Here is a 13,887-nt window from a genome sequence, read left to right as displayed (position 1 = left end):
TTTTACAATAACTGTACAACATGTCACTGTAAATCTTTTATTGTTAACGACTGGGGGCATTCTAAATGAAAAGATCATTTTTTAGGCCTTGCTTTGATAAGAAACGGTGGAAAGTCGTTTTCGCATGTACCACTCGATATACACAGGTGCTAAGGAACGGTAAACTTTGCGTGAGGTATTCACATACATTATTCACTGAGTGGGTTACATTTGAACATAAATAATTAATTCTACGTCAAGACTTAGGACCGCAAATAGCTACTTTCTAGTCATCGCGGTTTTAAGCTGTCTGTTTTTCTGACAGTTGGCATTGGTCGTAAAGTTTGCTCCGCCATTTAAAATTCATAAGCTATCCCCTGAGTTTTGTTTTCATCAATTCCATCGGCTGTCTACATGTTGAGTTTTAAAAAATTTAACTGATTTCGCTAATTTCACATAATTGCAAACAGTTTGAATGAATCGAAAGCATTTTGTTTTGCTTAGGAACTTTTCAATACGAGATAAGAACTTGGTCGACTTGAATGAAAAACGAAATCTTTGCCAAGCAACTCGGATCTCCCCTTTATGTGCACATGCCCATACGAAAGTGGCTCCATTTGTTTTTTTTTTTAATTTAGCAGTGTTAAGTACCGACCGGCCAGTCGAATGTCAATACAAATGAACAAAAAGAAAACTAAAATGGATCAGTGAGTGAGGGCAATATTTCTATGTCTCGATCAAGGTCGGTTAATGTGAATTTTTTATTTTCCTTGCGTAGACAAAAAGGCGGCTAAAATGGCAGATTAATTAATAATCAGGCTTTTAGGTCCTAACTTCTGCTTCGCTCGAGGGTACGCTGTGTGTTTTATTTTATTATTTTTTTTGTTTTTTCGGTTCATTTTCGTTTGTTTAAAAATTTGAAAACTAGATCTCAGCTAGAACTTGAAGGCATAGTTGTTAACCAGCATAATTTTTGGTTACCAAGTAGTGTGGGGTCCCGTCCTCACGACGCCGGAGAAATTTGAAAACGCAGCCTTAATTATTTCTACGGTTGTAGGCCTTTCGTCTCTGCACTAATCCGTCACGAAAAACGGAACTTTTCAAAAACTCTCTTTAAACTTGAGGAATTTGAAACCGCCAGCTTTGCGTTTTAGTGTGGACGGGAAACCTTTTAGAAAACGAAGCTTTACTGATTTCTACGGTTATAAGCCTTCCGTCTACACTAATCCGTCACGATAAAGCAACTTTTCGAAAACACGCTCCTCACCGGCTTTGCGTTTTAGTGTGGATGGAAAACATTTTGAAAACGAAGCTTTTCGAAAACAATGACCTCGCGGTAATTATGTAATTTCCAGGACCTAGCTAGTCTCCTTCAAACACACATCCAAAATGACCGGCCGTGATTGTTGCGTTTTCAAATTTCTCTGGCGTAGTTTGAACGGAAAACATTTGATGCGTTTTCAGATTTCTTCGGCGTGGTTTGAACGGAAAACATTTGATGCCTTTTCAGAGTAAAAACGCCGTTTTCAGATTTCTTCGGCGTAGTGTGGACGGAAAACATTTGATGCGTTTTCAGAGTGAAAACGCTGTTTTCTATTTTCTCCGGCTATACGTAGTGTGGACGAGTCTAAGTGTACTGCACCTGCTTTGAGAACAAGCCTTCATAATGTGAAATGAGCTCTTGATGACGTGAAAATACACATCATTACCGTTCCCTCAACTCCCTTAGCCTTGCAGCTTTGAGCATTCTATTTATTTTAATCTAAATTTTAATATTTTATCGGCACCTTTTTCAATTCGTTTACTCCTTATTTTGTTTCATGGAGAGCTCGAACAACAAAAGCCGCGAGCAAGGAAAGCGAAGATACCTGTAAAGCACTAAAGTCTGGTTTCATTTGACTGGCGCTTCCTCTGACTGAAAACACGAGTTGTTAGTAGTTGAAAAAAGGTTGACACTTTCCTTCATCAGATGTGAAATGCTTGGACAGTGTGTACTAGTGAGTAACGCAAAAACTCTCCGAAATCGATTGTCTTTGTTGGCTTGATCATGATAATATTCATTTCATGTAATCCATCCAATATTTTCGCTCGCGAGCGATTGGTCTAAACACGATACGTGACTGATATTCCTCAATTTTCAAAACTGCGCATGCTGTAAAACAATATTTGAAGGATAATCAACACAGTAACCTCCATTTGGCGCGAAACTATGCTCGGACATTTGCCCTTGGACATTATCTGTTCCTCAAAGTTCACAGTTTCCCTCAAGCTCTCGGAACATATAATGGGGCAAAGGCCACCAATAAGCACCCTCTAGTCATCACGGTCCTGGGCCAGTCGTTGCAGTTCTCCCCACGTATAGCCATTTCTCCTCATGTCTGCCTCTAGGTCACAGCGCCACGAGTTTCTTGGTCGGCTCCTCTTCCTTTTCCCCTGAGGATTCCAGGTGAGGGCTTGCCTTGTGATGTTAGATGAGGACTTCAAAAGGGTGTGGCCGATCCACTTCCAGCGTCTTTGAAAGATGCCAATTTCTATAGGCTGCTGTCTCGTTCGTTTCCACAGATCTTGGTTGTTCATGATGTCTGGCCAGCGTGTCTTAAGAATCCCTCTGAGGCAGGTGTTAATGAAAGTCTGGATTCTTTTCATAGTGGCGACGGTGGTTCTCCAGGTTTCGGCTCCATAGAGCAATACAGGCTTGACGATGGTGTTAAAGATCCTGATTTTAGTGCTGGTGTCGAGAACTGTTTCCTTGGAGGGCAAATACCCGAGCATATTTTCGCGCCAAATGAAGACTATTGTTTATATATAGTACTGAGGATCATGAGGTAACCAAGAAAAAAGTACTTTAAAAATTTTTCTGGTTGTCGGCAAACTTGCAGCTGTTCCTTTTTCCCAGCAGACATGTGACATGTCCCTACCAGAAAATTTGCTCGTAACAACTTACCAGCCAGCAAACATATGGTCACATATCACCCGAAATTCGCCACCAAGCACACTTGGGAGTGTGATATTCAGGGCGATGTCTTCCTCAGTGGGTGGGGAAAAGATGTGGGCTAATGGGTGTGGTTCTGGGGCCGTATTTGTACCTTCAATATTAAGTGTGTGGTGGGAAGATAGAGACGGCAAACACAACCCACAGGAAATACACCAGAAGGTTATGCGAGTGGCCAGGGCTTCCTAGCCAGCAAGATATCCTAAGCTTAATTTACATTGTGAAAAATAGACGAGCTCAGCTCTACAATAAACTAATAAAGACGTTTTCCTCAGTTCCAAAGGAGTCTCCTGGTCTGTCCGCTATCCGACAGAGTGACGCGAATTAAGGAACAAGTTCCCACGAGTGCCGGCTGCCAGTCCTGCAGAGCTCAGCCAGATTCCTTGCTCTGTTCCGAAACGCATCTTACTGAGACCATTTCTTGCCCAACCGTTTATCCGCTCATCTCGCGAAACAGTTAAAGCTGATTTCTTAAGCATAGCTAGGCATATACTGGTGCAATCGGCAAGAACTCCTCTCGTTATTCCAGACAGGTAAAGTTGGACTTTCGAACTCTTGCAGGGACTTGCTAGGCTTAGTCAGTACACCATGACCTCAAGTCTCTCGTCCAGCCCTCCCAATCAGTCAATAAGGTCACTGTATTTTTCACTAAACTCTTGACAGGTTCAGTGGTAATGGTCGTGTTTCTAATGATTAACTGTAAGATAAAGGCAAAGTCTGCATACGGGTCAAGTGCCACAACAGACAAGTGCTCATCCCAATTTCAGTGGCATGAAGCGACTGGGAGTATTTCTACTCCCCCCTGGATGGGATGCTAGTCCATCGCAGGGCTACCCTCAGCATTAAGTTCGCGGGAACCCATTTATACACCTGGGTGGAGAGAGGCACTCTGAGAGTAAAGTGTCTTGCCCAAGAACACAACAAAATGTCCCCGGCCAGGGCTCGAATCCGGACCACTCGATCCGGAGGCGAGCGCACCAACCGTGACTCTACTTCCAGCTCTGAAACCATCCTTGTTTCAAATCCGGCTGAATTTGACATCAGACTGATGAAAAAACTTCAGACCAAAAAGCCTCACAAGTAAACCATAACAAAATTAAAAAAAAAAACTGACAAAACTCGTTTCTCAATAGTTTAATGAAGCATCAGTACCTAATATGAACAAAAAATAATTTAAAGACACATGTACTCTATCATAGCGTCCGCGGCTCTGCCGCTGAAACATAACACTCGCGCGACAAATCCCGCCAGCCATGCAGTGGTACACATTTGACCGCAAGGCCTGGGGATGAGCTCTCCAATAACACCCGAACCCTGAAATTCAAAGCCTTATTTCCCCGGCCATCAATAATGATTACGACGGCCAATCACAACCCACAGACGTAACTTAAACCCATTGAAGTTATTAAACTGCAGTTTCCTTGTAAGGCCCTGAGGGTCGCTATGATGATTGACGGCAGCGAAAAACAAAACCGCTGATTGAGCAGAGTTCGTGCGTTATTGAAAGGTGCGATAAATAAGGGGAGGCGGAGAGGAAAGGATAAACAAAGCCCATAATAATCTTTCCCTTCCTCTCCTGTGCCCATCTCATGTAATAGTAATAGGCAACTTGCTAAATAAGTAAGTAAATAAATAAATATATATATATATATATATATATATATATATATGTATATATATATTAGGTAAGCTATATGAATGCGTGTGTAAATAAGAATTTAAACTACGAGTGATATTTGAAATTCTCTCAAAATTCACAAGCCTTTTCGTGAGTGCAAATTGAAAGAGTAATATAGACCCTCAATTGCTCAAGCTTTGGTGAAATTAATCATTTATTATTTGACAAAAATAAATATTAAAAGAAAGTTATGAATGTGCCTGCATTATTTGCACTGCAAATAAATTAAAGTTACAATAAATTGGCCTGCTCTAAGCCAATCACAATGAAGTATTTTTGTCGCAAAATACTGTATGTTATGGCAACGCAGATGAAATGCTTGGACCACTGCTATGTAAACCTGCCTACATAACTTCTAATCTGCATCACAGTGATTTAATACAATTAAATTATTCTACTTTGAGTGAACTCTTTATTTGAAACAACTATCATTATAAAAACTTTTCAATTTCCATTTGAAATTGTTTCAAGGTTGAAATGTTTTTCAATGCAAAATTCTGTCAGTTCCATTGTGAATTCCTCAGGAGTCAAACCAAAACACAAATTACATGTAGCAGCCTGCAGTGCAGGCATATCGCTTTGCAAAATGTTTGAATGCCAAGGAATACAGAATAATTAACACTGAACTAACATACTGGGAACTTTCTATTCAACCAAAAATACCACAACTTTGGAAATGGGGGCAGTCATGGCACAGAAATTTTTAGAAAATTTCCAGTAAACTCGAAAATTGTTAACTTTATGAAGTGCAAACCCTGGAAATCAAATTGAACAGAAATTCCAGGTAAGAAAGTTTTGGAAATTAGGTTGTCCTTTATTCAGGAAATTGTGGAAAATGCTCTGCCATTCACCACTGGAAATTTCGGAAAATGCAAACCAAAATTTTTGGTCAAATGGAGAGCTCCCATGGATTGTGTTTCCTAGTTTTAAATACTTCTTGAAAAAGAGTTGGATTTTAACACCTTTTTACTTCAGCACAATCCTGAAAGGAATTATTAATAACTTATAAATAAATCATTATTTTTTGCTCGCAAATGAGGGGTGAATGTTTCAGGTATATCAATAAAATCAAAATAAATATATTTATGCACAGTACTCCATGTTTTGTTTTAAATATTTCAATGCTTTTCATCTTCCTTGTTCATGATAATAATCGTATTATGAACCATTGTAGTCAGTATAAGAGTGTTTTCATTGTCATGCAATTAGAAAATATAATCAAAAACCATTCAGAGGACAAAGTCAAGAAATTGTGATATTATAGAAGATAAATAAAAAAGAAAGTTCTGAGGTTAAGGTGTGTGCATTGTCCCAAAGTTTAGATATTAGTCAAAATGTTACGCACAAATTTACTGAGCCTAGTATGGAGCAGCCATGTTCGTGTTCCTGTGTGGTACACCAATATGGCGGCCAGAAAATAGTGTCAACATCTGGAACTTACTTTGGTTACCTAGGACACTGATTATCTGCATTGAACAAAGAAGCAATCCTATAAGCACTTTTCCAAATACCATAATGTCTTAAATGGCTAAAAATCACGAGATAAATACATATTTTTCGACAAACGTGATCGTAGCTTTATGCAGCTTTATGTCATGGCAATGAAATTCAAAATGCGCTAGTTTCCAAACGAAGAATGCTATTGAGCTGGAAAGCTGTAAACAGACATAAATTTAGTACCTCTTATGCCTGATGAGGATAAAAACTTTGCTGGTACTAATTAGTTTTGGATTTAAGAATTTGATGACATCACATGAAAACGCTCTATTCTGGGTCATCAGTGCATGATTTCCCATCACAGGTCTTTAATAATATATATTTTACTGCACTGAGCAATTATATGAGCCACTTGTTGCCCTTTCTAGTTTCATGCATGCTCAATGGTAATGATGTCAAAACCGATGCAGCCTATACATGTATCAAGAAATGTATGAAAAATAATCTCGTCTGGGGTTTCTCTATGTTGAGGTGACCATTCTATTCGGGACAACTTTTCTCCACATAAATTCTCCCCAAGTCAAAGCTATTTATTTAGCAATAGAAGAAAATAAAACATTAAATAATGAATAAACGTTAATTACATTAACATTACTATTACAAATATTTAATAATACTTCAAGCCTTAAACAACTGCTTTTAAAATACTCCTAGTAATATATTTATTTCTGAACAAATAAATATTAAATAAAAAATATTATAAATAACAATTAAACTAAATTTTAGTCTACATTAGAATTGCAATATTTTTATATACGAAAAGGTTTCTTCATTATCAATGACAAAACCTTTTCAACTTGATAAAATAATTATATAATTTGCTTTTAAATGGGATTTTTTAAGTGCAGTTCACCAATATGTAATATTAAATTACCATTTACTTTTCAAGATATTCCCAAGGCTGTGATCTAAGAAAAATTACGAGGTGCTCAAAGGTTCCTAACCATGAAATTCTGGGTGCCCAGCACTTTATAATTAAAAGGCTTAATGTGAAAAAAGTAACTTTTTCCAGTTACCCAAAGTTAGCTGTCTGTGGCAACTGGGTGCTTTTAGAACACAGCCCTGTTCCTCAAAGAAATTCTAGCCTGTTGGTACAGTCAAGCTAATAATAACGTTGTTTCCCCTTGAAATAAATCTGATAATAGACTGAATCATCTTGCATCATAATAGACTGCAACAGCAGGAATTATTGGCAATCTTCAGACACTTGTTTTGGAAGAGGTTTTAAATTGAGAATTCTATTGAAATTTGACACCAGATAATTCAGCTGCCCTGATTAGAATCAAGCACGCCCAAGAACATTCGTGACCACACAATAAGCACTGTGTAAATGGTCTTTGCATGACCATGTCACATGATCTTGTCAATCATATAAAAAATGGTTGTGGTAGTTCAAATAGATACCAGGGATAGAAAATGCGTGATCAACTAAGTAACTAAAGATCTCATATTTCAAGGCCACTGACGTTCAAGTGTAAGATGTTATGGCTATCTAACAGACTAAAGGTCTAAAAAAATTCACCAGTTACATGTTGACTTGTAAGTAAAAACATTGCTGGATGGTGAGCTTTGCCATCAAACATACTCAAATTATTTTTTGTTTAAAATTGTCAAACTAAAACTGTTCTAAAATCTTGCCTGTCAGTAACCTCAAAATTGGAAATCTTACTAATTTCATCATGTTCTTTCCATTTCTGGTGCATATATTTCGCATTACAACCATTTTTTATGATTGACATGGTCAGGTGATGCAGTCATGCAAAGGGCCTACTGCTGCTTAGCTTAACATGAAAGAAATGCCACACAACACATTGTGTATTGAAATGATAGGTCTTCTGACCTTGCAGAGATTATTTGTTAAGCCCACATGCTTTGGAGGCTAGGTTACACTGGAGTTAGCTGTTCATGGTGTGCTCTTGTATCCCTGTTGTGTTCAATACAGCTTGGAGAACTTTATCTGAATTGTGTTGTTTAGTTGTTTGAACTACTCCTGCAACCAACTCAACTTAACATGAGTGGTTTTCAATTAAGTGTCATAAAAGGAAAACCACACCAGTTACTTACCAGTTGACTACACAGTGAATCTCAAACTCTAGTAAAACCAAAACCAATGAAAGTAATTATCTGATTACTTTTGACACTCAATTGAAGACTGCTCTATTTAATGAGCATTTAGACTAGTTACAACAGTGGTTAATTAGTGCTTTGCCTGGCATTGACATTCATTAGTACTAATATTATTAAATAATAAAATGTAACGATCACAAAGAAGCATTTTCATATAAGACTATTTTTAAATGGTTGACTAACCCTCAACATACCAAGCTGTAATTCTTTCCAACTTCAGCAGTGAATCAACAAAATAATTGGGAAACAGTGCTTTACAAATGTTCATTACTTAAATTTGGGCAATCACTTTTGAATTCTGAGTAAGTGTTGTCTGTGTGCATGGGTTTATAAACATGCTTACTGCAAATAATCCCAGTACTTACAGTCATTACATTTAATAATTTATAAGCTACAATTACTAATAATTATTTGTATTTTATGTTACGATTCTTCAACATCTACCTCTGCAAGAGATATTGCACTTAGGTCAAACTTTTCCCCTGTGATCCTCTCATACATGCTCATGATGTCCTCACAGACTGTCTCAAAATGTGTGGTGGCGTCATACGACTTGGAAATGAATATCTGTAGTAACAGTGAAAACAAGCCTATGTTAACATACCACACTGAAAAAATTCTCCTTTAGCAGACTTGTGAGCCAAGACTCTCACTAACTAGTCTTTAACAACTGCATCACTAAAATAGAAGTTGGGTGCCTGCGATATCCAGGAGCTTCCACTATTGGGAGCCAGCTCCTAGATAGAGACCACCCCGTGGCTGGCATGAGCCCCCATGCGGAAGGGGAGACAGGCACCCATCACAATGAATTAACAGTGGAAAGAGGGAGGGAAGGGAGGGGGAATGCTTGAAGATGTGCTCCCATGCAAAACAACGCTCACTGTAAACGCTATCACTGTGAGGGCTGCCAGCATGTCTCAGTCCAGGAGCACATGGAATCCTGGTGCATGCACATATCAGAAATACCACTGACAACCATGGGAATGCAGGCACTCTCGGTTGTTAACTCCCATTAAATTGCATTTAACTGCATTTAATAAGACAAATTTAAAGGTCCCTGTACACAAGCTAGTCTAAAAGGTGACCTCGATAATGCCCTGTCTCTCTCTTGACATCTTTAATCTTGTAGTCTGCATTGTGCCAAGTGAGTAAGTAAGTAAACTGAGTAGGATGAGACTACTTCCCAGCAATACATTTGCCAATACCCATATGCACCTGGTTGGAAAGAGACCATGTTCAGCCAAATTATCTGAAGTTTAGGGCTTATCGTGAATTTCAAAAAAAAAAACAAAACAGAATAATATCTAACTAAAAACATTGGGACCTTGATGTAGTAATGCTAGGTAATGTCAACACAACTGTCAGGGCTTCTTTGAAAAAGCTGGATGAGAAACAATCTTGAAGTACAGTGTACCGGCAGGCGTCAGAATTTCAAGACACATGTACATGTAGCTGTACATGTATCTGAAGGTCGTCACAGAGTTCAGACCCGGACTCATCAGTCTAAGGGTCAGCTTCCCGCCACTATATCACTCCTCAGGCGTACAAGTACTGTACACGTATCCAAGGAGAAAGAAGTGAGAAAATCATTTACCCAATCCTTGGTACATGTACATGCTCTCAGAGATGCTAACTTGATCCTAAAAAAATGTTGCTAAGAGTATCAAATGTCAAATCAACCACGGAAGTGCATCAAATATTCCAAAATTTTCCTCAAGAAAATGCCAAAAATCGGCCATTATAAGTTTGAAAAATGTTCAGTAAGCACACAGTCCTTTGTATCCAGGAAGTTAAGAGACATACACAATCTTGACCTGAGGGTTCAGTCTGTATTGAAGAGACTCAGGGACTATTCAGGAGAGTTGGCATACTGTAATGATTTGATTTATTGCTCTCCTTCCAATAAGCGCCCCCTTTCAATTAAGCGCCCCTCTTCGAATGGGTATTTATTAAAAAGCTCCCCTACTTGTATTCCAATAAGAGCCCCTATTCTAAAAAAAATGTTCCTTTTCTAAGATAATAATTATAATTTTACAGTACCATCAGAGTACTTATCAGTAGCGGTTCATACCATATTAAAGTTTTATTTTGAACATTCGGTTGTTTCTCAAAAAAGAAATAAGCGGTCTGTCTCAAATAGGAGCCCTCCTTTGAGGCACCAAAAGCAAATACATGTAAGTGCCCTGGGCACTAAATCGATTCATTATGGTGTACAGTGTAGATGTACTGTGCACTAACATTGCTCTCTTTGCCATCATCCTGTGGTTCAAACTGCTCACTGACCCACACAAACTTTTTGTCAATCTTGCCAAGCAGCTGCAACCCAGGTCCCAGCTCTGCCTCAGGATCATCTGTCTCCACTGTAGTGCTGACAATAGCCAGGTATCTGCCTTTGACGGTGACAGCATTGGTGTGCGACATGCAACACACGTAGATATCTTAAAATGGAAACACAACCAAATCAACCAATATAATTATAAATTATTATCCAACTGCAGCAAATACCGTGCAAATAACAGTACAAACATACAGCGATATTGTTCAGTTATTTGTACAGTAGAAAACCTGTTTGCCATACAGGTTGGCACGTGCACGCAAAACTATCACACTTTCCTTCTTTTCAGTGATAAATTTATTGACTACAGCAGTTGGATAATAAATCTCTTATTAGATGTTGTGGTGTGTAATATCGCTTTATATTTTTACTTGCTGTTTGTATTTTGACTCGCCTATGGGCTCATTTAAAATACGGCACAACTCGTAAAAATATGCAGCGACACTACACACCAAAACATCTAATAAGATATATATATCATCAAAATATATTGCAGAGACTGTATAGTTTAGAGAACATAGCTAGTCAATCCATACAATTTCCCCCTCAAGGGAAGAAAACACTACTTTGAAATAGCAGTGGTCCCTGCAGAAGGGAATGGAATTTCCTGGGGTGTGGGGGAGGGGTTCTCTAAGACCAAAACATTCAAAGAAATATACGAAGCTCAACTGGAATTTCCGGGGGGGGGGGGGGTCTTGGAAAAATCTTTTCCATGGGAGAGGTATGGATATTTTCTGGAACTACACATTATTAGTGAAGTAAACACATAATCCTGTATATTGATGGCCAGACCTAAAAGGGAGCACCCTGAAAATGAAGTTAATTATTGAACAAGATTTAAGTGTGTTGTTTTTGTTGGAGCAGGTGGCCGGTAGTTCTCTTTTCTAAAGAATCAGACTTCACTAAGTGTTATCACAGCAGAGTAGCCAGGCAAGATCATGATGTAGATAGTGACTTTCCCTTGCAACTGAATTTTTTGGATGACATTAACCCTGGTTTCATTTTTGTTGGAACAATAATTATTTCAACAATTTATTTTCAAAATGACAATATTTTAACTCTAATTTGGAGGCTAAATTAAACGGGATTGGTTTTGGCTAACTGACAGAAAAAATTCAGAATTTGGTGTGTTCAAAATGACTGAGTTTGAAACGGCTGATAGTGTGTGAATGAAAACCAGATCCACAGTAAAAAAGAGAATGCTCTGAAAGCAGTTAAAACTAAAAACTAAAAAATAACTGAAGTTTTGGTCTGACATTAAAGAAGGAGCATCACTCAAAGACATGTTTACAACTGTAATTCCAGCACTGAGGTAGTTAGGTCACGCAGTAGAATACAAGGACTTTGATTTTTAAATGAACAGGCAACCACGGGAATGTATCAAGATTGTGTTTACTCTTTAGCAAACAGGTGCTTGTATCTTATCAATATTCAGATCATGCTTAGTCACCAAAGAAGAGACACTGAATTTGATTTTCAAGGAAAAGCAAAGAAAAATGTTTTAATTCTGCAAAAAAGATCCGATCTTTCTTCGAGAAATGGCGGTGTCTTCTGTAAAGTGAATGTTTATGAAAACAGGATAATTGACAATCAATCAAGAGGACTACATTAAATTTTCTTTGTGTACTCATGCAAGCAATCGTATTTGATCTTCATGTTTAGCAACAAGAAGGACAGCTGTTTGACCGTATTTACTTGATATGTACCCCGATTATGATGACACAGAGCAAGAATGTTACAAAACTCAGTTCACCACTCTTCAAATCATGGGTATTAGGTCTGATCGGATGAGAAGCGTTTTGAAGTGTAGATCGATATATTCACAAGCCTGTAGATTACCTGCAATTGAAACGCGACAAACTAAATTAAGTAGAAGACATCTGTTATGATCAAACTTACCCGACTTTCGGTTGACTTGATTTTGAGGGATAATCAGCTGGCAGGATTTGGAGTCACTAGTATTTGGAATCGGGTGGGAAAGAATGCATATACATCGAACGACTTGACCAATTTTTTTCACCCTCTCGGGAAAATACGACGGGTCAGCGATGACAGCCTTTGTTTTGGCAATCTCTCCTTCCGATTTCACTCCACAAACTGCACCGTTTTCCATGAGGATTTCATCTGTGGGTTTGTTCAGCATGTAGATCCCTCCGTACACGGCTGACAATCTGGCAAATCCCTGAGGCAACTCACCGAGGCCATACAGAGGATACAAATAGGGGCATTTACCGTAGCGAGATAAGGAATCATAATAGAGTTTTATACGTCGTAAAGGCTTCTCGCAAGGCTGTGTCATATACTCATCATCCAAGTACAAAGCGATGGCGTGTCCTGTGAAATCCTGCGTGTTCTTATCAAGGCCGAACTTCGTGTACACATCTTTCATAGTGGATGTCTTCGGGTTGATGTCCTCCCATGTCGTTGGATCGTCGCAGCTGTACTTGAGCACAAACAATAGGAATGCTCGAAAACGTCGCTTCTCAAAAATTCCCATCAGACTAGACGTCAAGGCTTCCTTTTCGTCGGCAGGAACTTTGTATATGGAGCCTCCGCGATAGACAAAGCTTCCCTCGATCTGTTTGAACTGCATGTACCGTGTTACACCAGTATGGACTAGCAACTTGACAAGCGCTCCATCCGCCATCAAAAACTTGGGAACTAAATCAATGTTCCAGTCACGGCCATTACCAAACGAGTCGTCCGGTTCTTTAGTTTCGTTGAATTTTTCGTAGAGCTTTTCAAGCGGGTGCATCGAAGTGCTCTCACCTCCATAGAAATCGTTCCGATCCATGTGGAGAACTTTTTTGCCGCCAACCGACAAAACGCCGCTCAGAATACATTCTTTCAGTCCAGTACCGAGGATAACATAATCGTATTCTTTATCCATGATAATACCTGTGGAATTGACCAAAAGGGAAAGAAATCAATGCGATATTCTGTCTAAGACATAGAATGAATGGGTGTTCCACCGGCTAAAATGAAGTTGTTGACAAATTTTCTTCGGTTCTTACACCAATTTCTATTGGGCGATGAAACTAGTAGCCAATCATAGCTCGGTTTAGAAGTTTAGAGGCTCACAAATTGAGCGCGTGACCGCTGAAAAGCATATAGTTTGGCTCATATAAGATAGTTATATGTGATTGGATGAGCTGATTGTACATTTTATTCCTTTTGTTCATTTATACCAATCACAGCTCGCCTTAGATGATGAACGCGTACGCGTGAAATGAAGGTTGTCCCAGACAAACTTCACGAGATTTTTCTTCTTACTTGTGG

The 13,887-nt window shown here is 38.7% G+C and overlaps 1 protein-coding gene across 1 annotated transcript; it reads right to left on the bottom strand.

Moving 5' to 3' along the window:
• Positions 1-4,090: 4,090 nt before the first annotated feature.
• On the bottom strand, positions 4,091-13,771 carry LOC145500239 (rab GDP dissociation inhibitor alpha-like). Its single transcript, XM_081479755.1, has 3 exons — positions 12,508-13,771; positions 10,512-10,711; positions 4,091-8,840 (listed from the first exon to the last, which is right to left on the bottom strand). Exons 1-3 carry the CDS (start codon positions 13,496-13,498, stop codon positions 8,697-8,699), a joined length of 1,335 nt encoding a protein of 444 aa, XP_081335881.1. The 5' UTR covers positions 13,499-13,771; the 3' UTR covers positions 4,091-8,696.
• Positions 13,772-13,887: the final 116 nt, after the last annotated feature.

Source organism: Orbicella franksi, chromosome 10 (assembly GCF_964199315.1).
Source record: "Orbicella franksi chromosome 10, jaOrbFran1.1, whole genome shotgun sequence".
Classification (NCBI taxonomy): domain Eukaryota; kingdom Metazoa; phylum Cnidaria; class Anthozoa; order Scleractinia; family Merulinidae; genus Orbicella; species Orbicella franksi.
Note: the sequence above shows the minus strand (reverse complement) of the source record. Positions and strands in the feature narration are given on the sequence as shown.